General features: G+C 35.9%; 1 protein-coding gene across 1 annotated transcript; it reads right to left on the bottom strand.

Annotated features, from left to right (window-relative positions):
* Positions 1 to 1,220: 1,220 nt before the first annotated feature.
* LOC131146449 (uncharacterized) lies at positions 1,221 to 25,137 on the bottom strand. The gene is made up of 3 exons (XM_058096071.1): positions 24,785 to 25,137; positions 21,897 to 21,951; positions 1,221 to 1,818 (listed from the first exon to the last, which is right to left on the bottom strand). Exons 1-3 carry the CDS (start codon positions 25,019 to 25,021, stop codon positions 1,391 to 1,393), a joined length of 720 nt encoding a protein of 239 aa, XP_057952054.1. The 5' UTR covers positions 25,022 to 25,137; the 3' UTR covers positions 1,221 to 1,390.
* Positions 25,138 to 25,631: the final 494 nt, after the last annotated feature.

The following is a 25,631-nucleotide window of genomic DNA, read 5'->3' as shown; positions in this document are numbered from 1 at the left end:
TTTTTCAGTATGTACCCTATAGATGGAATCTGATTCCGCGGGATGGGTCTCTTCTATTGCAAGTTCTCCACAGCCAAATGGAGCATTGTGCGTTCTTCCCATAACCTTGCCACTCAATTTTCAGCTAAAATCCTGCAGCATCAGTATTGGCTGCTATTAGCTCGACTGCGTTTCATGATTTGGTTGAATATTAAGGTATCAGTTGGCTGGCTGTGTGGGGCCCCCAGAACAACTTAAGAGAAGGGGTTGCTTATTCTCCTTCCATTATACCTGTGCTTTTACGCCTAGAGATGAATTTAATAGATGCCCAACACCAAACCCTCAAGGCATCGTCTTCAGTCATCTTCAGAAGCTGCGTCAATGCAAAGAAAAGGTGCAACCAAAGTACAGCATGAAGAAGCATTCGTGCACCGACACTGCAATCCGAATTCCAGGCTAATCCTCTGTCAGCCCCCATTGCCATAAAATTAAATTTAGCTTGTTTTTTAAGACCACAAATGCAGCAAGCCCTGGTGGTCCCCTGAACAATTAGGCCATTGGTTATTGAAAGCTAAAGAAAATGACTAAAAACATAAGCCCAATCATCCACATGAGACCACCACTTGAACTTGCTGCGCTGCTAGTACAAGACTGCTCAAAATATTTCATTATACTTGGGTCTGAAAGTGCCAACTAAATGGACAACATTAACCAAGAAAGTTTCAGTCAGAAGACCTTTATCATTTTTGTTTTCATTTTTGATCTACCATTTTCTTAAGAACAATTGCACTTGGGAGCTACCAAAAATATATGTAAGAACAAGAGAATCCACCATTTCCATGGGCAAATTTGAGAAGTAACAGAGTTGGGCCCCCGGGGGGCGGGGGGGTGTGGTTGCTCCGCTCCTAGTGTCCCATTCACTTTTGCCAAACCTCCTAATACCAACCCCAACCGCTTGTCCAGCAGCACAAACGTCAGTGGCACCCCCCATCACAGCACCGACTGAACAGTGGTGATCCAACAGCATTTGACACGCATGGTTGGGACCATATCCAAGGGGAGCATTGCAGATGATTATGGGTCCATATCCAATATGAGGGACCTCTAAGATCTGTGATTCTTCCTCGGTCCATCTTTACCTCCCTAACTCAGTTTACTTACTATTATAAATCAGCTCGTGCTGAAAAGAAAAAGAAAAAAAAAAAATGCCAGGGCAAATCACACCCCCATCATGGATCATGTTTATCCAATTGTCTGGGATTAGAACTGGAGATTTTACTAACAGATTGCTGCAAGTATGACCCTGTGAGATAGAATAAATGTATGTGAAATCTAAAAACATCCCACTTCAAAGGCAACACAAAAGTGTACCTACTATGAACACTTCTTGGTGTCTCCACACATATTCACTCTATGTTACGACTGGTGACTTACTGTCATTGGAAATATCAGCATTGCAAGTGGGCATATTAACGATTTCTACTTTGGGATGGTTACTACGATATAACTCCTTTGTTACTCCATAATAAACTGGTTTAGTGCCTCCAAATGTGATGAAGTTCCAACCAAAAACTGACCCACCTACAACATAGCTTCCCTGGATCTGCCCATCCTCCGCTTTCTTCTCTGAGTTGCACGTTGGGGGCTTCTTTCCTGCCAACTTTTCTGGAACCCTCTTTGGTTGAAGCTGCTCCACTTTTTCTCCCTCTTCATCTCCATCCCCGGATTGTTTCCCAAGCGCATCTTCACCTGACAATGGTTCTGGCCCATTTTTTGAACCCACTACTGAATCTGCCCCAAATGTCATCTGCTTGTACAAGTCCATCACAAGCTTCATTTCTGTAATTTGTCAAGCACATGTCATCAACTATGCAATTGAAATAGCAATGTGCTAAGCATCAGGTGTCTTCCACACAAATAGCAAAAACTGAAAAAAAATAGTGATGAGTCCATAAACTTTCAAACTGAGCTCACAACAAGAGCTTAGAAAACTTAGCCAATTGCAGCTTATCGTGGCAACATGAACATGAATTGTATTCACATTATCCTGCCTGCACTAAGTTCCACCATTATGATTGTGAAATTAACGTTCATGATTCTTACGAAAATGAGCCCAAAGTAAACCTATGGATGATCAGCCAAGCCAAGTTGCAACAATATCAGCATGCTGATATGATGAGAATAATATGATGTAAAGAAATCAATGTCAGGATAACAAAAACTGACAAGCAAGACAGACAGGAACTTGATTTCCCTTCATAAAGAAAGGTAACTTCCCTGGAAAATATATATTTTTGGCCAAGCACAAAAATTAACTTAGCGAGAACAAATTTTGGCCCATCTACACCGCTTGTATCCCAATAAAACTCAAATGTAATAGATAAGGTAGGATGTAACTTGTAACATGATCACATTTTTATCATATTTTGCTCGTCAATTATTACTCCTAATAAGAAACCTATGCTTTACATATTAAAATTAAACAAAAAGATAATTTAAACTAGCATGTAACATTCATACATTATGCATCGATTTCAACCCTAAGTTCACCTAAACAAGGATGGAGACAAAAGCCGCAACAGCCTCCCGCTTTTGCCTCGTATTAGTCAGATTCATGAAACCCTTGAAACAGATTTGCTTGGCTAGAATATTGGTGGACCAAATTGCATCTCAATAGCAATATGATTTAAACTCCAAAATTGGTACTTGATCTTTGTGACACATTGTCTTCGTTGGATTGAATTGGGAAAGAGTATATATAACTGTTACTGTAATATGGAGATTTAATCAATGTCATACAATTCTTGCTGTTAGAAATTTAATTTTAAATTAACCAGAGAATCTGAGTTTTAACAAAACAAAACTACTGCCAACAATAATGATAATAATAATAGTTTTTAGATAAGAAAATATTCCCATAAAGATGATGTGACAAAAACATAAACTGTGGAGAACAAGACACATCCTCCAGCAATCAACTAAACGCAATTACGAAATTGCAGCTTTCTAATCTGTTTGGAGGCTAGACAACAAAATCCCCAAAAATTCTCCAAAGGTACCCAAAAAAAAGAGAGGAAAAAAATTCTATCCCATAACAATGGAAACATATTATTTTAGCACTGAAAATGCTTGCAATTCTCTTCAGCCAGAGTCCAAAGTATAGTATGCATCACAGAAGTTTGTAGAACTATTCCTTTTTTACTTCCCCAAAACTCCAAAAGTGCTACAGCAAGAAGTCAACCACATTGTGTGATACCAAAAATATAGAAAAGGGTATTCCAATGTTCTCTGACCACCCAACAACGTAGAAAGAGATGTGCATTAGTCTCATTAGACTCTAGGCACAACATGCAAACAATGACTGATGGTCTTATCTGTAATTATAACAAGTCATTTGTATAAATCTTGCCCTGATCTTAAAAGGAATATTAGCCTTCCAAGTGACATTATTCAAAGGAAAAGAACAAGGGGTTGAAGGTCGCAATGAATGAGGGAAGAATGACTTCAAAAGAAAAAATTTCACCAATCCCCCAGCCGAACACTCAAATCACTCCTCATTTGGGGAACAAAAGAATCCAAAACACTCGCCAAAATAGCAAGCTCATCAGCCTCTCTTTCATTAAGACTCCTAAAGAGGCAGAAATCCTAATAAAGAGAACACTCTCTGAAGAGGAAAAAAAAAAAATAAGGATGTTTTTTATTAGAAACATTGCCTCTCATATCCCACCCATCCTATGAACTCAACACTTCTTACAACCTCGTGCCATAGGGAATCAGCCACTAAAAGGGATCCTACATAACCATTTCTCAACAATAGAGATGTTTTTGGATCTCAAATTACCAAGGGCTAAATCCCATTCTGACTTAGGTCTCCTAACCACATGCCAAGTAACACAAATGATCTCTCATAAGCCTCTCTAAAACCTCTGCTGCACTCAAAATAACTCTTAAATAAGGATAAAAAAATCAATAGGGAAATTAGAAAGAGAAGTAATTCCACTTATGATGCACTTAATGTCCTAATCTTTTCACATACAATCAGTTCCAAGCCTAGGTAAAGGAGGAGGATTGCGTTAGGTAGTTGAGAGCAAGCATAAAACTTATCATGTCACTATGATATGCATCCTTGCCGATTTTTTGTTGGGGCGTCCCCTACAAGCAACGCATTACACTTATACTACTCAGGTGTAGTAAAAAGTAGGTGAAGGTGGGCCAGGTCATTGCCTTGAAGCAACGCGCTGTGTTGGTGCTCAAGTACGGTGTTAAATATGTGAGGGTTCCCTCATCATTTTAGATGTGGGGGAGTAAAGAAATTAATTTAGGAGATTAAGATTAAATTAGCAACTTGTAATATAGGGGCATTTACGAGTAAAAACATGGAAATTGTGGACACAATGATCATAAGAAAAATTAATCTAATATGCTTTCAAGAAACTTAGTTGGTGGGGGAGAAAGCTAGAGAAATTGAAAAATTCAGATTTAAACTTTGGTACACTGGAAAAGAAAAACATAAGAATGAAGGTAGGAATTATTGTAGACAAAAACTTCAAAAATAACATTGTAGATGTCAAAAGAGTAGGGGATAGAATTATAAAAATCAAGATGGTCTTAGGCCAAAAGATAATAAATATTATTAGTGCTTATGCTCCTTAAGTAGACTCGCAATAAACCTTAAGAGACAATTTTGGGAAGATATAGATAGTATTATACAAGGGATATTAAGGACTGAGACAATATTCATAAGAGTATATTTGAATGGACATGTTGGAAGGGATCATAAAGGTTTTGAAGATATGAATATGGAGACAAAAATGTAGACTTCATGCCATATGATTTTTTTACAATGAATACTTGCTTTAAGAACAGAGAACACTTAATAACCTTCAAAAGTGAACAAAATAAAAGTTAAATATATATTTTCTTACGAGGAGGGTATATCGTTTATCGTGTAAGGATTGTAAAGTTATTCTAGGTGAAAGCTTAACCTCACAACATAAGAGTTTTAGTGTTAGATATATGTATTTAAAAATGGAAGAGAAATGATAAAATAAATTACTGCAAGAGAACTAGGTGGTGGAACCTAAAATTTAAAGATAAAATGATCAAAGATGTTGATTGGACTATAGAGGATTGTGTTGACACAAACATTTTTTGGAGTTGGATAGCTAGCTCTATTAGAAAAGATAACAAAAAAAAAAAGATGAATCAAGAGGAAGGTTCTCGAATAGCAAAGAAAGTTGGTGGTGTGATCAAGATATCCAAAAAGTTGTAAAGACAAAGAATTTGGTATAAAACATGGAAAAATGTAGAGACATGGAAAACTTTGAAAAGTATTAAAAGGCGAGAAAAGATGCAAAAAAGACCATTAATGAAGCTAAACATAGAAAATTTAATAATTTGTAGTTAGATTACATACAAAAGAAGGGAAACATGACATATTTAAACTTGCTAGAGCTAGAGAAAGAAAGAGTAAGGACTCAGGTAATGTAAAGCAGAAAAAAAGTGAGGATGATATTATCTTGGTTAAGGAAGAAGACAAAAGAAAAATGACAAAGTTACTTTAGTAAACTATTTAATGAAAACCAAGTAGAAGGCTTAAACTTAGAATCGACAAATGAGGAAAAGACTAAAAATGAGATTTATTCATAAAATTAGAGTTAACGTGGTTAGGTTTGCATTAAAAAAGATGGAAAATGGAAAAACTATAAGACCAGATAACATCCCAATTGAAGTACGGAAATGCCTAGGTGATAACAGAATTATATGGTTAATTAACACAATTATAAAAACTAAGAAAATGCCAGATGAATAGAGGAAAATCACTTTAATACCTATATACAAAAATAAAGAAGATATTCAAAATTCTAATAACTATCATGGAATTAAACTTATGAATCATACAATGAAATTGTGGGAAAGGGTAGTTGAACAAAGATTAAGACTAGAAATGAATGTCTTAGAAAATTAATTTGGTTTTATGCCTGAGAGATGTACTACATAAGCTATGTATCTTTTAAGAAGAATAATGGAAAAATTTAGGAAAAAGAATAGGGACTTGCATATGGTATTTATTGACTATCTAAGAAAATTTTATGGTTGGTTTTAGAAAGGAAAAAAAAAAAAAAACAAAAAAGGTCTATGTAGTAGGTATATTGAAGTTATTAAGGATATATATGATAAAGTAATGACTAGTGTTAGGACTATAGGTGGAGACACTTGAGAATTTCCAATCACAATAGGTGTGCATCAAGGATTTGCTTTGAGCCCTTATTTTTTATTATAGCGATAAATGGACTGATTAGGAGTATCCAAAATGAAGTTCCATGGTGTATGTTGTTTGTAGATTATTTTGTCTTGATTGATGAAACTAAGGATGGAGTAGAATCTAAGTTAGAATTATGGAGAGAAACTTTAGAATCTTGAGGCTTTAGGATAAGTAGAAATAAGACAAAATATATTAAATGTAATTTCAGTTTTAGTAGGCGAAATATTGGAGACAAAGTTAAACTTGATGATGAAGAAATTAATAGCACTAGTAGATTTCGACACCTTAGATCTATTATGCAAGCTGAAGGAGAGTTTAAGAAGATGTAATGCATAGAGTTAAAACAAGTTGGGTAAAATTAAGAAGTGCTTTGAGTGTGCTTTGTGATGGTAGAATACCCTTAAAAGTAAAAAGGAAGTTTTATAGGACGACTGTAAGACTAGCTATGCTATTGGATCATAATGCTAGGTGACTAAGAAACAACATATCCAAAAAGTAAAAATTGTTGAGATGAGAATGCTAAGATGGATGAGTGGTCTAACATTAAAATATAAATTAAGAAATGAAAGTGTAGCTCCTATAGAAGATAAGATAAAAGAGGGATGACTTAGATGGTTTGAGCACTTGCAACATAGACCACATACTATGCCAGTGAAGAAGAGTGAGTTAAACACTATGAGAGGTAGGAGTAGACCTAAAATAACTTGAAATGAGATAGTAAGGATTTAATAACCTTGAATTTGTTGAAGAAAATTGTTCATAATCACATAAATTGGCAGAAAAGGATTCATGTAGCCGACCCCACCTAGTAAGACTTAAGGCTTGGTTTGTTGTTGTTGTAGTTGTTATATATTAGAAAGAGAAGTATTAATAAGAGTAATACAACCCCCTAAGGGCATGCCCATCCTTCTCCAGTCTATTACTGACTCTCTCAACACCACTAGATTAAACAGGCAATAGAAAGTAGGATACTCCCTAAAGAAGGACCTAAATAACACAAGGGCCAAACTCAAGAAATATAACAAACTAAGGCCATGAGCCCCTCCATGTTGATACCTACCACCTCACTCTTAGACATGTAGATCTTCAATCTTGAAATCTTCTCATAAATTCTCAACAAAATATGAACCTTTTGAAATTTCTCAACAGCATCCTCAAGAAAAAAACAAAAGAAGTATCACTTGCCAATTGAAGGTGAGACACTGCCACCTCCTCCTTTCCTATCATTAAACCTCTAATTGCCCTAAATCTTTGAGCATGAGTAATCAACTACTCAACACATGAACAACCAAGGCAAATAATAATGGAGATAGGGGATCCCCTTGTCTCATGGGTTGAACATTACACACCATGTGAAGGGTTATGCAACACTAATTGTAAGGCAAAATTGCACTAGCTTAGCTAGTCCAAAAGTAAACAACAAAGTCACACATGTTCGAATAAAAATAACGCCGAAGTAGTACACAAGCATGAAAGTAAATATGAATCAAGTGGTAAATCGTAAAGTATTGCAATTCAAATTATTACAAACAACATTGGCAATGTGCCTTTGGTGAGAAAGGTAGGTAGGTTAAACACGTTTATAAAAGCTAGTAATTTATATAATGATTCATGAACACCCACCATTCCCTAAAAGTTTTTATGCCAATCTTACTCTGGCATTGGGAAGCATCAATGTGACTAAGGAGTCATATGACTCATACCCCCCCCCCCCCTTTCACTAAGACATTACTCTACCCAAAAATAAAACCAACGTTAGTATTTACATGATGCTTACTTACCCATCGCGCACAAGGCAAGAAATCACAAGCAAGCATAAGCATAATTGAACAAGCTTGGCTTGTGACATTCTCCCCCACTTATGCATATACTTATAAATTTTAAAGCATTGTCCATGAATGGCTGCATGTTTTCTAGTGACATCAAGTTGATTTCTTAATCTTTGAGGCCTTTTCACTTCACTAAAGATTCAGGTCATTGTCCCTTTAATAATGTGATCTCTATATCTACAAGGATCTCTTCAACCTTCTCATAAGCTAGGTTGTGAGGTTTTCAGTGTTATTATGGTTTACTGACTTCAAGTTGGATTTTCAGTGTTTGTGATGAATGGCTTGAGGGTGCACCTTCATCCAAGCCTAAGGATCAACCTTGTAAAAGGTCTTCCTGACTTCTACCAAGATGAGGATTCATATTTGCCAAGTAATCTCCTATCTCGACCTTATAATGACTTGATTTGTTATGATAGGTGTTAAACAAGCATCAAGCCTCCCATGTCGAAGTGCAACTATCTTCTCCCTTGATCTACACACTTCTTCATCCTCTTAAAAGCTTTCTATGGGTAGGCTTGGACAATCTTTGCACTTTGTCTCCATTCTTTAGTGAAGATATACGCTCTTAGGCTCTTTCCTTTGTACGGCCCATCCATTTTGAAGCAACAACAATTGTTGGCCTGTAACAAGCTTAAAAGAATTTTTTTTTTTTTAAAAAAAATCCTCTTATCAGTTGTTGAGTTCTTTTGGGTATTGAAAGAAAACTAAGCTACGCATCGAGTAGCTACACCCAATTCTTCTTGCTGGTGGTGATAAAATGACGCAAGTACTACCTTTAGTAGCCCGTTGAATCTTGCGTTTAACCATCAGTTTGCAGATAATAGCTCAAAGAAATGTCAAGCTATGAATTGAGGATTTTGAAAAGTTCTAACCACAAGTTTCTTATAAATCTTGTGTCTCGGTCATTGATGATGTTTAGGAAACATCCTAGTACTTCACAATATGCTTGAAGAACGATGGTCATCTCTCTTTAATTGAGAAGCACTTTGGTGCTAGTTATGAAGTACCATACTTTGAAAACCTATTTATTACCACAAGTATAGATCCTATGTATTCTTAACCACCTCATCTCACTTGTGTGGTTGGTAGTAGCCTTACTTCAATAATTCCAAAGTTGGTGTCATCTTTGGTGGTTGCACACATGGTGTTATAACACCCTCACAACAGCATCTTCCTTAGGTCATTAGCTCAAACCATGCTCCAATCATAAGCCATCCTCTAACCAACATTAAAGCATTTTGCCCTCTTCTACCAACTTGTTAAGGTTTTGAGTGACTGAATCTTTAACAAAGTTCTCCTTAATGCGAGCTATCATGATAAAATTACTTATGTGAAGTGCCTTACTAGTTCTAGGACAGCAAGCTCCGCCTTTCTACTCAGTACATCTACGACCTAGGTCATTCATTCCGCCTTGTGCTAGAAGAAGAAATCAAACTCTGTCAGGAGTTCTTGTCAATGAGCTTGATTGGTGGATAAATTAGGCTATATAAAGAAATGGCTAACAATTGAGTTATCCCATTTCACCACGAACTTCGACCTAGCCAGATAATGTCAACACACGTGAGAATGCCCCTTTTGTAACAAGACTCTATCGAGGGCATAGTTAGTTACCATTGTCTCTAGCTTGAAAGGCTTTATGATATTCGAAATAACAAGTAAAGATCCTTCATCATGGCTTCCTTCAAGTTGTCAAAGGTTCCTTGGCACTCTTGCATCTAGTTTCACCATGACCCTTGTTCAACAATTCAATTAACAAGGTAGTCCTCCTCAAGTACCCCTTAATGAACTTGCAATAACACTTGGTAAATCCAATAAAGGAACTCAGTTTCTTTAACTGCCGTTGAGATTTTTCAATATTAAATAGCTCTCACATGTTTTTTGTTCATCCACGTATGACCTTGTCCAATCACATAGCCAAGGAATTTAATACTGAGCAATAGAGCACTTTTTTCTCCACAGATAGGTTGTTCTCCTTTAGCATATCTAACACCTTATATATGCTCTTGATGTTCTTCTAAAATAGAACTTTAGACAATGACATTGTTAAGGTACATCATGACATACTTGTTAGGGTAGTCATGGAACATTTTGGCTTGCACAAAGTTGCTACCACATTCGTCAATTCAAAGGCCATTACCAAGAATTCATAAATCCTATACCATGTCAAACAAGTAGTCTTTAGTTCATCACCAGTTGCTATCCTCACTTGATAGTAGCCTAGCCGCAAGTCAAGTTTGGTGAAGTACATGACATGACTTCACTAATGAAACAAATAAGCAATCAGTGGAATGGGATACTTCTTGCGCATAGTCACTTTGTTCAGTGCGTAGTAGTCCACATACATTCGCATGCTCCCATCATGTTTCCTCTAAAGCAACATTGGTACTTCAAATGGTGCTTTGGAAGGCCATATGTAACTCGCTTCCAATAACACATCAAATTGCATTTGTAGTTTTGCTAACTTCTAATGCATGATTTGGTACAACCTTTTAGTAGGGGGCTTCACCTATAAGAACTCAATCTCATATTCTACATCTTGTAGCGGCGGCAAGTTATGTGGTAGTTGATCTGAAATCACAACTTGCAGCTTCTTTAATACATCTTGGATGGCAATAGACACCAACTCTAGCCTTACACCTTTATTCATCACCAATGAGACGAGATATGTTGATTCATCCTTTCCCCAATCCCTTCTTGAGTTGCATAGCAGAGAGGAACTTCCTTGTCATCTCCTTTCTTCACCACAACTTGAACCATGCAATGGTGATCACATGATAGACAAATGTTACCAACAAATCTCATTGGGATTGCCCTAGTCTCTCATAAGATTTTCATTCCAAATATTACATAGAAATCGTGCATTGGAATGATAATGGAATTCACATGTCCTGCCTATTAATCAAGCTTCACAGTTGAGTCTCTACGCTTCATTAAGACAAAATGGTGGATAGCCCAACATCCACAATAGCACAAATGCTTTTCCCATTGATCTATAGATCCATAAAGATTTAACCCTATTGTTTGGGCAAAATTGGATTTTTTGTTTGCCTCTTCAATACGTTAAGTAACTGCATCGCACCCATCCTTGAAGTCCTCATCCTTATCTTGTCCCTATGACTTTTTTGCAATGGAGGCTTGCCAAGCATTGAGCGAGAACTTGAAAAAGCAATCAACAATTTGATAAGGGTTTTGAAGTGTTTTGAAGCCCCAGTTTTGAGTTTACCCTTCTTGCAAAATTTTCCAATGTTTGCATCCTATGAGCCACTCTCTTTCAACGTAGGGGAATTCTCTCCAACATAGCTAGTCAAGCGTTCCACAGTAGCTAGTAGGCAAGTCTCGAACTCTTTGTTGATGAAGTTCAGCACTTGCCAAACTTGCCTTTTCTCTAACATGTCTCAAATATCCAACATCAAAGCAAATGATTGTTTTACATATTCTCTTATTGTTCTAGTGTGCTTAAATTTTATAATTTGTGCTGAGCATTTTACTTAACATTTCAAGAAAGAATTGAGTCTTAAGCTCTTTCCTTAAGTCTTCCCAAGTATCAATTCTACAATGACCATTCTTAGTCTCATCATACTTGGTACACCATCGCAGCTTGGCATCCCTACTCAAGTACATTATAGCCATGGATTCATCCACCTCTTTTGAGTAGGCTAACCACAAGAAAGTATCATTCCATGTCAAATAAGAAGTTCTCCAACTCCTTTACAATGTGGGCACCCCCAAATGCTTTTGGTTCCAACTTCACAATGTGTTTGAAAAACAATTTGTGTAGTCTCCTTTTCCAAATAGTACTTTGATGTGGGTATAGAAGTATTGTACTTCAAAAACCTATCTATAACCACAAACAAAGACCTTGCATCTCCAACTCCAGGTAGACTGGTGAAGTCAAGTGAGACACTCTCCCACAGCCTCATTGGTACTTGAAGAGGTTCCAATAACCCTGCAATCTTCTTTCGCACTAGCTTGCCTTGTTAGTAGATGAGACAAGTATGAGTATACTTGACCACCTCATCACGCATGTGTGAGCATGCCTCTACTTCAACAATGTCAAAGTGTGATATCATCATGGATGGCCTACTCACATGGTGTCATGACACTCTCTTAGCAATGTCTTCCTCGAGTCTCCAACTCGAGGCACAGAGAGCTAGTTACCATGTCTCATCATGAATCCATCTTCTAACTAGAGTCGGTTACCCTTGCTCTCCATATTCTAACCTTGTAAAATTGGCATTCCCAAGAGCATGAACCAGCAAGTTCACTCTGGCAATAAGCTAACCTATATGATTTTAAAGAACTTTCACAATACCAAAAAAATCTCGTTGTTTGTGGGATCCCTCCAATACATTTAAGTTGGGCCACCTCTACGACCACTTGACTAACAATCTTAATCTGCACCTCCAACACATCAAGTTTCTCTATATTAGTGCACAACATGGTTTTGCTACCGATGCTTCACAAATAGTCTAAAAGGCAACTAGATCATGACGCAATTACAAGTGCTTTGATACCAACTATCATGGGTCGAACACTTCATATCATGTAAAAAAAGGTCATGCAACACTAGTTGTAGCACACAAGCTTAACTAGTATGCTGAAAGTAAATTGCAAATTCACCACATGAACAATTTCACTACCATAAAAATCCAAATAATGTGGAAGCAATAAGCAAGGATCAAAGCAAACACGAGTCAAGAGTTAAGTTATAAAGCAAAGCAATTCATATTATTACACCACCATGGGCAACATGTGTTTACGAAGGAAATCGAGGAGGCTAAACATGTCTAAAAAAACTAGTGAGTTAATGATTGATGAAAACTCACCCTCCCTTAAAAAGCTTTCTGGCCAAATATGCTAAATCTCACTCTAGCCACTAGGAAGCATCAACGTGACCGAGTAGTCATACTCTCCTTTCCACAAAGGCATTGCTAAAAAAAGGGTGTCCCCGGGCCACAAGGCTCCCCACTTTGTGAGGGTAGGGGGGGCTCGTCACAGTGCACAACCTCACCCTTGCTTTTATGCATAGAGGTTGTTTCTTTGGACTCGAACTCGTGACCAACCGGTCACAAAGAAGAAACCTTAGCCTTGATCCAAGGCATACCCTCCCACTAAGGCATTATTTTACCCAAATAATAAAACCTACACTAGTATTTCCATGATGGTTACCAACCCATTGTGCACAACTACACAAGACGAGTGGTCAAAGGGAAACATAAAGCTTTAAACAAGCTTGGCTTGTGACACCTTGCCTCAACCCACAAGAAAATGACAAATTTTTTTAGAGTACAAACAATCTTTAATACAATTCCCTCCAAATTGACCCAAAACCTTCCTAAGCCATCATTATATCCAAAAAAAACTTTGCTCACCATATCATAGGTCTTTTTTAAAAAATCCAACTTGAAAATAACACTACTCTTTCTCCTCCTCCTAAAATCCTCAATCACCTCATTAACTACCAATATTGCATCTAAAATTGTCAACCTTTAATGAAAGAAAACTAGGCCAAATTCACCATACCCCCACAACCTCTCGAAGCATCTTAGAAAAACTTTTGTCAAAATCTTGTAAAGACTAGTTCCCAAGCCAAAAGGCCTAAAATTTCTCACCCTCCTAGATTGTTGCTCCTTCATAGGAATGAAGGATGAAGGCTATAAAGCTAGAATTCACACTCTTATCCACCATCATAGCAAAATAAAAAATCTCATAATATCCATTAGAATTACCACATGGAAAAGGAGTCATAAAACCATCAAGTCCTAGAGCTTTATCCCTATCCATCTCAAACACCAACCCCCCCCCCCCCACCCTTCCCCGGTCCCCGCGATAGAAAAAGGAAATCGTAAAACCATCATGTCTTGGAGCTTTATCCCTATCCATCTCAAACACCACCTCCCATAGAAAAAGCAAATCGTAAAACCATCATCTCCTAGAGCTTTATCCCTATCCATCTCAAATACTACCCCTTTATCTTCCCTAACATTTAAAGGTCTTTCTAACCCAAAAGCTTTACCCTTCCATCCCACCTGCCAACTAGGATTCCAATCAAAGTCCCTTAATGATTAATATTTGTCTACAGTCATTGGAATATTAGTGATGTTGAACAAGAAGTCGGACTGTGGGTGGAACCTTGTTGGAGGCTGATACAGAAGAACTAGCTTTGAGGAATCATCAAGTCCTAAACCCAATAGATCTAGGAGCAGTCAATTAGCATTATGATTACAACTGTTTTTATAATTAATTATGGCTTAGGTATTTTTTATTTAATAAGTGGTTTATTTGTAATTTTATTATTTTTGTTCTTTCTCTTCCCCCATTCTCTTCTTAGGGGTAACCTTATCGTTGTTACTGCATCATTTGGTATCAAATTGAAATCTCAATTTCTCTCTTCCATTTACAACCCATTTGTTTCCCCCTTTACTCAATCTTTCCTTAACCCATTTTAATTCCATTACCTCCACAATTTTTTGAACGTAGCCTTGCCAAAAAAATTCTGCGAGACTTCTATCACCATCCAACACATACTATGAATTGGCCTTTCCCAAGATCTCATCACTGAAAACCCATCATCACGCGCTGCCAGAAATTCCAACAGCTGCTATTCCACTTGGTCGCCATTGCTTTGATCTTCACTGCAGTTTTCAGCTGCTGCTCCTGTTTGGTTCCCCATCTTCCGATCTGCCATCTCCTCAAAAGTCATTGCTGGAATTTTCTAAAAAATGTCTCATACGAACCAAAGGCTTTTTTCCCCTCTCTCCCCCCACATAACCTGACCCATTTATTGGTTCCTTGCTTTTCTTTAAACTCTGTAGACTTGCTTCATTATTTGCAAGGCTGGTTACATTAAAAAAAAACACATCCTCTTTACTGAAAAGAAAACAAGCCCCTGTTCCACTCTTCTTTAACCATAACCAGAAAAGTCAATTAAACCCATCCTATAGCGCCCTACAAGCACACCACGTCAGCTCCCACACTCAAGACAAGTCCTGAGTCACGTAGGTAAAATCGCCACCTCATCAATCTGGTTTAACTTTTAGACCTGGGTTTGACCTAGTTAAATAAAAAAAAAACAACAAATCAGCTCACCTGCCGTTTATTGTATTTCCTATATATTGAATTTCAACCCCCCAAAACAAAATTGGCCCATTCCACGATATTTGACTCATTTTATTTGTTCTTTCCTTATTTTTTTTTGGGTTTAAGATCCAGCCATGCTCATCCAAAGCTAATTTAGCCAAGTCCATTTCCTTCAACACTCATCTTCTTTCCCCTACCTTTCCCTTTTTAGTTGAAAGGGATATAAAGATTATATATATATGTGTGGCTGTGTGTGTAACTAATCTATACATATATAAGAGAGAGAGAGAGAGAGTATGTAGTAGGCATATAGATGTCATTAAGGACTTGTATGATAAAATAATGACGAGTGCTAGGATTATAGGTGGAGAGTACATGGAATTTCCAATCACAAGCATACATCAAGGATATTTGGGCCCTTATCTTTTTGCATTAGTGATGGATGAACAGTATACAGAATGAGATTCCATGGTTTATGTTGTTTACGTATGATATTGTCCTAATTGAACTAGGCTGGAGTAGAATCTAAGCTAGAATTATGAATAGAAACTTTAGAACCTAAAGGTTTAAGATAAGTAGAAATAAGAAACAACATATGAAATGTGATTTGAGTTAATGTTAGGAGGAGTATTAGTGAAAATATTAAACTTGACAATTAAGAAATTAGTAGCACTGATAGATTTTGATACCTTGGATTTTTTATGCAAGCTAAAGGAGAAATTCGAGATGTAATATATAGAGCAAAAGCACGGTGAAATGGAGAAGTGTTTTAGGCATGCTCTATGATCATAGGATACCTTTAAAATAGAAAGAAATTTAACGGCTATAAGGCCAGTTATGCTATATGGATTAGAATGTTGCGAAAATGAAAAAACAATATATCAAAAAAATAGAAGTTTTCGAAATAAGAATGCTAAGGTAGATAAGTAGTACAACTCTTAAAATATAAATCAAGGAATGAACACATTCATGATAAGTTGCGCATAGCACATGCACAAGATAAGATAAAGGAGGGCGACTGAGATGATTTGAGTACCTACAACAAAGGCCAAATAACACATTAGTGAAAAGGAGGGAGTTAAAGTTAGTGGTAGTAGGAAGGGAACATGTAGACCTAAAATAACTTGGAATGGGATAGCAAGTAAAGATATGATACTACTCCATTGGTCAAAGTATATTGCCCAAGATCATGCACACTGATGACAAAAAAGGGTTCATGTAGCTGACCCCACTTGGTAGGTGTAATGATGTTGAGCACAACTCAATAGTTGGAGCTCAAACCAACCTTACAAGCCGAAGATTTCCCTAGTACACATCCAACATGGGACTATGACATTCTCCAGTGTCAAATGTCGGACGCCCTGCCTCCAAGCAAAGGTTCCACATGATAGTACCCCTAGGGTGGCTCTAATACCAAGTGTAATGATCTTGGGCCCAACTCCAATGAGGAAGCTTTGGAGCATTGGCCTAACAGATATGTCTTATAAAAAAGGTGTCTCACGTAGTTGGAGCCCAACCAACCTTATAAGCCCAAGATTTCCTTAGTACACATCCAATGTGGCACTGTGATAGTGGGACACTAGGGCTTAAGACAAAGAAATCCCAAGGTGACTCAATACCAAATGTAACGATCTTGGACCCAACTCCAATGAGGAAGCTTGGCCTACCAGCCTCACGGATTTGTCTTATAAATAGGGCACCTCAGCCCTCACATAGTTGGAGCCCAAACCAACCTTGTAAGCCCAAGATTTCCTTAGTACACATCTGATATGGGATTGTGATAGTAGGACACTAGGACTTAAGGCTCAGTTGTTGTCCTTGCATATATGTGTGTGTTTGTGTATATATATACATACATATATATATATATATATATATATATATATACACACACATATACATATTATTTGCTCAGAGCGAAAAAAGATCCAACATGGTCGCAAATTATTGGAAGAAGGAATGCCTTTTGTCAAACTTTGGGCACAATTTCAAGCATTTTCACACCTTTCTCAAGTGTGGATAAAAAATATGCTATTTGTCATTGATGGAAGGTGGCCCCTGAAAGGGGCTTCTAGATATGGTGTCGCTTGTATGCAGCTTCATCCTAAAACTCATCCACATTGATGGAAGATTCCCCATGAAAGTAGTTTCTAGAAATGGTGCTGCCTGTATCACTTCATCCTAAACTTGAAATATCTTGCATTCATACTTTACATGTCTATGAAAGATGTTTTGTTCCTACCGATATGGGAGACGGGTGACTATTTTGATGATGTTTGTAGTCATATCATACCCACCCTCTCCTATGTGAGTTTCATGGAAATCCTATTCCCATGGGAATCTTATTTTTTTGACTAAATTGCCCCATTATTTTGGTTGATTGAAAATTAACGCCCCCGTAATAAAAAAAATATAAATCAATAAATATAAGTAAAATATAAGTCAAGAAAAATATTAGTACTGTTATTACTTATTATTATTATGCATTAATAACATGACACAATAGTTGAAATTTTGAAATCATATTGACCTATTTTATTTTGGTTAATTGGATTATTATGTGTTGAATTTTTTTCTTGAATTAATGATGATTGATGGTTGAAAATTTTAGAACATGGATTTAATTTGGTAGATATTTAATGCTAAAAATATGATCATTCTTCAATATTATTCATACACAAGTTAATGGTATAATAATGATCTTTTAAAATGCCACCCAAAATTCCATGTTGAACTAGACACTAACAAGGCATTTTATACACGTTCTTGGGAATCTTATAATGCGAACCAAACAAAAATATTCATATGAGGTCAGCATCCAACCCGACATATGAGCTTGTTTGGTTGAAAAATATGTTGAAGAACTAGGTTTTCCATATTCTCAGTCTACGGAGTTGATGAGTGATAAATGATAATCAAGTTGCTCTTCATATTGCCTCCAATCTAATCTTCCATGAGCGAACATAACACGTTAAAATTGATTGCCACTTTGTCCATAAAAAACTAGTGTAGAAGCTCATTACAACCACTTAGAGAAGTCCGATATGCAGCTTGCTGATTTGTTTACCAAAGCTAGGGGAGTGTTCGTGTCAAATTCATTTGTAACAAGCCAAGAGCATGGTCTTAAATTTCCACGAAATTGTCGAAATTTCCGATTTCTGTCACCCTCAAAATCAAAATGGCAGTCGATTTCTGTCTTGCATAATTTCTGTCGAAATCTCAACGAATCATCCGAAATTTATTGAAATCTCAAAATTTTAGCAACACTTGTCAAAATTTTAACTATACAATGAAATTTTGTCGGAATTCAAATGAGAGATTTAGGAGTGAAGTGAAATTTCTCTTTTAATTTATTTTATTGAAACAAAAGATTATTACAAGTGCTTTTGAAATTATATGAAAAAATAAACTTACATTAACATTTTATTTAACCATTCATGTCTAAATTACTATTATTTGTATAATAAATAATATTTAAATGATTTATGAATTTCAATTGTATTAACTAAATATGTTTAATGTTCATTATCTCACAAATATGTTTGATACACAGTATTTTACAACTTTTCTACCTCATACAAAACATATATGTATTTAATTTGTTATATATTAGTCCTGAAACTTATATCATTATGTTTATTAACCATTTCTAAAGTTTCACAAAGAATTCCATGCTTTACTACTAATTTCCAATTTTTTTTCAAAACGAAATCGAAATTGACATCGAAATCAAAATTTCAGTCAAAATTTTCATACTTTTGGAGCTTCGAAATTTGAGTCAAAATCGAAATTTAAGACGTTGGCCAAGAGCATATGATATGCTCTAGCTTGAAGAGGAGTGTTAATGGTCGTTTTAGTCATTTAGCATTATTAGTGCATCCGTGTTAATGAGTGATAGTAAGGGTATTATGGTTATTAGAATGTACTTCATATATTATAAATAGAGGGAGAGACTTGTCACTATGTTAGTCTTTTGTTTTACCCCAAATTTCAACAACAATAATATAATTGTTGTGACTTGATACTCGTTGTTGGCCCACAACCTAATAGCTTAAGATTTTAGGTAAAGTGGTGGAGCATAATCTAAAATGGTAGTAATCGGAGGCATAGTTGTTAAATCGAGATTCGAATAGTGAAATGGAATTCAAATTTGGGAATCAAGAATTGAATCGAATCGTAACATTTGGTACAAATTTCCAAAATCAATTCTAAATGAGATGCATATTTTAATATACAAACAACAAGCAAAATAATAAAATACATGTAAATTTTGATAATTAAAAAAAAACACAAATTTCATGTTCATGCTTTTCCTAAACAAATGAAAAGTAAGAGAACAAGTCAGGAAATATCAATAAAAATTTGAACTTTATGTTGTTTGAGGGAAGGAATCAATAAAAATTAACAAAAAATTGAACTTTTGGAGTTTATCAACAATTTAAAATAATAATAATATTTCATGCATATTCTTTCTTTGATTGAAAAAAAAAAAACCTAAAATAATAATAATAATAGAACAAACAACTAAGAAAACCAACTTCTGAATCTTATCACCAGAAAGGAACGAGAGTACCACCTTAGCCGATGAGTGTTCCGCCGCTTCTTCTCAATGACAAAACACTATACTCCTTAGAGTGAAGAATGATTTTGTGAAGGCAACATAAGACCTAAAGTTCTATTTTCTCTTTTTTTTTTTTTTTTTTTTTTCTTTTAGCAAAATCAAACATGGACAAGGAATGGAAGGTAATCATGTAAAAATAAAAGTGATAAAAAAGGATGTTGTTTTCTTGGGGTTTTAAACTAGTCAGGTTTGTTCAAGTTATGAGAGGTCCAAAATTGTGTGAATTGATAGATTTGGGTCAAACTAATAAATTTTTTAGGGTGAATTGATAGATTCAGCAATGATTAAGTTGTTTTTAGATTCATTAGTAAGATTCAAATCAATTTGGTATAGAAGTGATACGAATCGTAATAATCAAATCACGAATCATAAGACTCTAACTACTATGACAGGAGGTCATGTTCTAGCCTTGTTGCCCATGTTCATTGACTAATTGTTAAAAAAATATCTTATTCCCTGTAATTGGTGTCATTTAGCAGTTGATTATCTCTCCAAGTGCAATCACATGTGGTCATGTTCTAGTCTTGTTGCCCACGTTCATTGTCTGATTGTTAAAAAAGTATCTTATTCCCTATAATCGGCGTCATTTAGCATTTATTTACCTCTTCAAGTGCAATCACATTGCGCATGCATGCATGGGGAAGGGTGGGGTGTTAAGGCTTGAATGGCTTGAGATACATTGTTAGCCCACAACCTAACAACTCAAGTTTTTAGGTAAAGCAGTAATCTTTTTTATAATAAAAAAAACGTAAATTAATAGAGAAAGTGTACAAAACAGGAGAATAAGGAATCCTGCTAAGAAAAAAGAAAAAAGAAGAGAGAAAAAGAAAAATTAAACCAGAAAAACAAAACAATCAATACAAAGCAGCAAACCAATCATGCTGAACATCTTCAAGACAAATTCCCTTGAAACAACCAGCAGCAATAGCCCATAAAGAAGCCAAATACTAAGTCTTATACCAAACCAAAACCTAATAAGTCTTCTTCCCCTTAGATTGCAAACGTTTCTTTCCATTCAAATACCCCACAACACAGCAAACAAACCACATCTCCATATAGCAAACTTGCAAAAAAGAAATGATTAACATAACCTCCAGACTCCAGAGAAACCAAACTTCCCCAACAAGATGGAAAATCTTGTTCCAAATCCTCCAAGAGAAAGAACAATGCATAAACAAATGAGAGTCGGATATAGAACTAATAAAGAAATAGCACACACAAATGGAGATAGTGCCCTAGAAGGCCTCCTACTCTGCTGCTGATTGTTAGAGTTCACTCTTAAGAACAACCAACCAAATAAAACATTAATTTTTTAGGGAAATTTGACCTTCCAAATTATATGAAAGAAAGAAAAGGACATGTTCACTAGGGAAAATAACTCAAAGAATTGCAAGAAGATTTCTCTTGAAGACTCCAGCACCCACTTTCTCATATCCTCATTGGAAGGACAGCAACCCCCCAAACAAATTCAACGAAGACACAAGCTCCTCCACTCTCTCTCTATCATTCAAAGACGTATGGGAGTGAAAATCACATGAAAAATTCTCCCCATTAGAAAGAAAAAAGAAGAACCAGACTCTCTAGGTTACCAAGAAAGATGATACAAATGAGGAAACAGCATGAAAAGATCCAAATTCGACACCCAAGGGCCTTCCCAGAAACAAATGCACATCCCATTACCCACCTCAAATTTGGTATTAGGAATAAAATGTGGCTAAAGCTAAGATATAAATCTCCAATGACTCTCAGAAAGAAGATTCAAAACTACATTAGAATCCCAACCATTTCCTAGTATGCCCAATTTACTTTTTAACTATTTTATGCCAAAAGTGAGTTCTCCTATAAAGGAAACCTCCATAATCATTTATTCATCAAAGCAATGTTTTGAGGCACCAATTTCCCAAGACCCAAACCCCCTTTCACCGCCTCCCGTCTAACCAAATGATCTTTCTTCTCCCCAACTTTGACCAAAGAACGTCTCTTATAATACTCTCAACAGTCCAAGCCACCCCAATAGAAAGGAAAAGTAGTAATCTAACAACAACAACAACAACGACGACGACAACAACAATAATGTTTATTCAAGAATGTGAAATGCACATAAGCATCTAAAAGAGCTAACGTTTTCGAATTTCGTGAGCTCCTTTGCAATTTCGTAAGTCGGGTGTTCGGAGAACCTGCAAAGGACAAGAAACAAAAAAATTAAATTTAGCCTCTTTGCTGCCAGACAAAATTCAAGAAGAAGAAAACTTAAAATATGTCAAATAAACCTATATATTTCGGGCATATTTCAAGCACTACATATCCTTCCACGAGTAGAATGTGCTAAACTATTGGCACGAGTAAAATTAAAGCCGATGAGTAAAATTTCTTTGTGCTAATTTCCTTGTGCTTCAGAACCCAATAGTAACAACTAATGGAAAAGAATGTGCTAAACTATTGACACAAGTAGAAACTACAATGTCAAGAAATTACAACCTTCCAAAGAGGAACTAGCCAATACATGGGTATACCTACATGATTCTCAACGATTTAAGGGAACATGAGATGGGAAGGTTTAGCATGGATAGCGAGAAGCTTGAAGGGGCTGAATGATGCATTGGGAGGATTCGTGGAGTTTTCATATGGGGGGCTATTCATATTTGTAGTTGAAGATTAAAATCTTAATGCAGTTTTTGATATAGTAGAGATTTCATAAGAGAATTTGTGGATGTAGGCACATTGCTAAACCACGTAAGATTGTTGCATCCTTCTCTCTTTTCTATTCTGTTTTTACAATTCTTCCTTCTTTTGTATTCAATTTCATTTTGCTACAGGTGTGCATAATCCAAATTGTATTGCAACAGCCTGAATAAGAGTTTAGTCAATATCAACAAATAAATTTATCAAAGGCAAAGGTTGCCCTCCCTTCCTCCTCCTCCTACCATAGTAAATAACTTTGTAAGTGTGCAATTTAACTCGCTTGAAACAACAGCTCATTATTCATCTAGATGGCAAAGATAAAATTATGCATTTGTGCCATGTTGTTGCATTGGCGTTTGTTGATTTAAGCTGAACAAATGTATGCTTACGTTAGTGTTATTGGTTTCATAAGAACAATATACACCACAGATCCAAGACACAATTATTGATTTTGACTTGCACCTAATGGCTTCATTGTCCAATTTCAAATCCTTCCCACTTAATGATTTAGGACAAGTACGGAAATTTAGACATAGGAGAGAGAATTGAGAGAATTTAGAAGACAAAGAGAAGAAGAAGAAAGAAGAAGAGAAGCAGCAGCAGCAACAGGGAGCCAGAAGTGATAAGAGAATATAAGCTCAATTAGAAGAGAACAGGACACAGATGAGAGGGGAACAAGAAGAAGAAGAATGCAGGAACCTGCGGAGGAGAGAGAGAGAGAGAGAGAGAGAGAGAGAGAGAGAGAGAGAGAGAGAGAGAGGGAAACTGCAGCAGTCTGAATTCACATCAACTTGCATGTCCAGCACTTAAACCACTAATACAACTAACACATATTTACAAATATGACCCAACTAAACACATAATTACAATTACTAAAGGAAGTCATTAAAAATAACAAAGAAGTCCTCCATACACAATATTTCCTAAACCTTCTTAAGCCTGCGCCTAAAATACATGTGCCAAATGGGTGGCCTAGGGAATATAGGTGGTCCTCCACCACTAAATCCTCTATAGAAGTAGGTGTGCCACATTAAGAAAAATATAACAACAAGAACAACAACCAAGTCTTATGTCCTATGGGTTCGGGTACATGAATCCCTTTCCGCCAATTTGCACAAACTCACAAATAGAGGGCTTTTAATCCTAAGTCACTCTCTCTTTCCAAGTTATTCTAAGTCTATCCGACTACTTCCTAACATTAACTAGCTCCCTCCTCCTCACTAGTGCAATATTTGGTTACAGCCACGTGTGTTCAAAACATTTCAGCTGCCCCTACCTTATCTTATCTTGTACTATGCTGTTCATTCCTTAATTTATCTTATAGAGTTATACCACTCATCCACAATAATATTCTCATTTTGACAATTTTATTTTTCAAATTTGTGTTTCTTACTTGCCCAACATTCTAATCCATATAGCATGGTTGATTCTATCCTATAAGACTTCCCTTTTAATTCTAAGGGTATTCTACAATCACAAAACATGTCTGAAGCACTTCTCCAATTTACCCAACCTACTTTAACTCTATTTATTACATCACATTCAAGTTATTTAGGTTGCACTATAGATCTAAGGTATCAAAATGTACAAGAACTATTAATTTTTTGAATCTTTAATCTTTTCTCCAATATTACACCTACCATGACTAAAATTACATTTCATATATTCTATCTTATTTCTACTTATCTTAAAACTTCTAGATTCTAAAACCTCTCCACAATTCTAACTTAGATTCCTCTCTACCTCTAGTTTCATCAATCAACAATATCATCTACAAACAGCACACACTACCGAACCTCATTTTGGATATTCCTACTAAGTTCATCCATCACTAATGCAAAAAAGTAAGGACTCAAAGCAGGCCATGATACACACGTACTGCAACTGGAAATTCCTAGACTCTCAACCTGTGCTTGCGAGTAATTTTATTGGGAAACATCCTTAATATCATTAATAAACGTACTGCATACTCCATTTTTTGGCTTTCTCTAGTTTTAAAACCATGTGTAAGTACCTCTTCGCTTCCCTAAACTTTTAACCATTAGATTTTGTAATAGATGTATAGCTTCCCTAGTTGATCTCCCACGCATTTAACCAAACTGATTTTTTAAACCCTCAGTATTTAAAAAAGTCTTTGATCTATTATCGTTTCCCGAAGTTTCTAACTAAACCAATAAAAAAGGATAATTACCCATTACTGCATTGGGTTTTCGATTGCCGGAAACCCAATGTCTCATCCAAAAACCCAAACAAATGCAAAATCCAGAAAATTCACCCAAAAAAAAAAAAAAAAACCCACGAAGGAAATCGAGAGAATATATGAATCACCTCAAGGAAATGAGGTCGAAGGCCATGAACAAGAGCACAAATCTTGTAGAAAGGAGAGCTGTGAATGTCCACATCGGCGAGCTTTCTCTTGTTGCTGCCGCTGCTGTTGTTGTTATTGTTCTGAGGAGGAGGCGGCGGCGAAGGAGCAGTTTGAGGAAGTGGCGCTGGTTCTGTGTTGGGGGGCGTCGCTGATGTGGAATGGGTCTGTGAGCTTTGAACAGGATTGTTTTCTTCCATGGAATTTTTAGAGAGGTGGGGACTAACAGGGGAGCAAAGGGGAAAATGCAATTTTGTAACCCTGTTAAAACTTCCAAGATTGGCACTTCAAAAATTAGCATTCGCAGCCCCATGATAAAATCATAAATTTATCCTCTTCTTTTATTTATATAAAAATAAGAATTAAAGAATTAAAAAAAAAATTTTAAAGATGAAATTATTATTAATGTATAGTCAATAATAATTTTTAAAATGTGCACCTTTTTAATACTATAATAAATAAATGCTTAAAAATATAAGAATTAGACTCATTCTTCCTCAACTATCTATTACTTTAAAGATGATGCCTTTAACTATTAAGTAATACTAAAAGGCTTTAAGCCTAAGGTATAATTTAAATGATGGCACTTAATAATTTAGTAACTTTTGGAATGAAATTGTTCTTATAAAGTAATTTAATTAAGTTCAAAGAACTTAGAGAATGTGACAAACTCTTTGTTATTTTAATGTTTTATAAAATTTGATATAATTTTATTACATTTTATGGTCATTTTATTTCATTTTTTTACATTACTTTGATATTTTTATACTACTTTTATTTGGTTTTTTTAAATGACATTAGTTTCATTTA

This window comes from Malania oleifera, chromosome 13 (assembly GCF_029873635.1).
Source record: "Malania oleifera isolate guangnan ecotype guangnan chromosome 13, ASM2987363v1, whole genome shotgun sequence".
Lineage (NCBI taxonomy): Eukaryota > Viridiplantae > Streptophyta > Magnoliopsida > Santalales > Ximeniaceae > Malania > Malania oleifera.
Note: the sequence above shows the minus strand (reverse complement) of the source record. Positions and strands in the feature narration are given on the sequence as shown.

Excerpts from the sequence above, each read along its gene's own strand:
- LOC131146449 (XM_058096071.1), bottom strand. The coding sequence starts at position 25,021 with ATGGAAGAAAACAATCCTGTTCAAAGCTCACAGACCCATTCCACATCA. Across the intron at positions 21,952-24,784 it reads TTCGACCTCATTTCCTTGAG|GTTCTCCGAACACCCGACTT; the intron begins GTGATTCATATA and ends TGTCCTTTGCAG. Across the intron at positions 1,819-21,896 it reads AGCTCACGAAATTCGAAAAC|AAATGAAGCTTGTGATGGAC; the intron begins GTTAGCTCTTTT and ends GACAAATTACAG.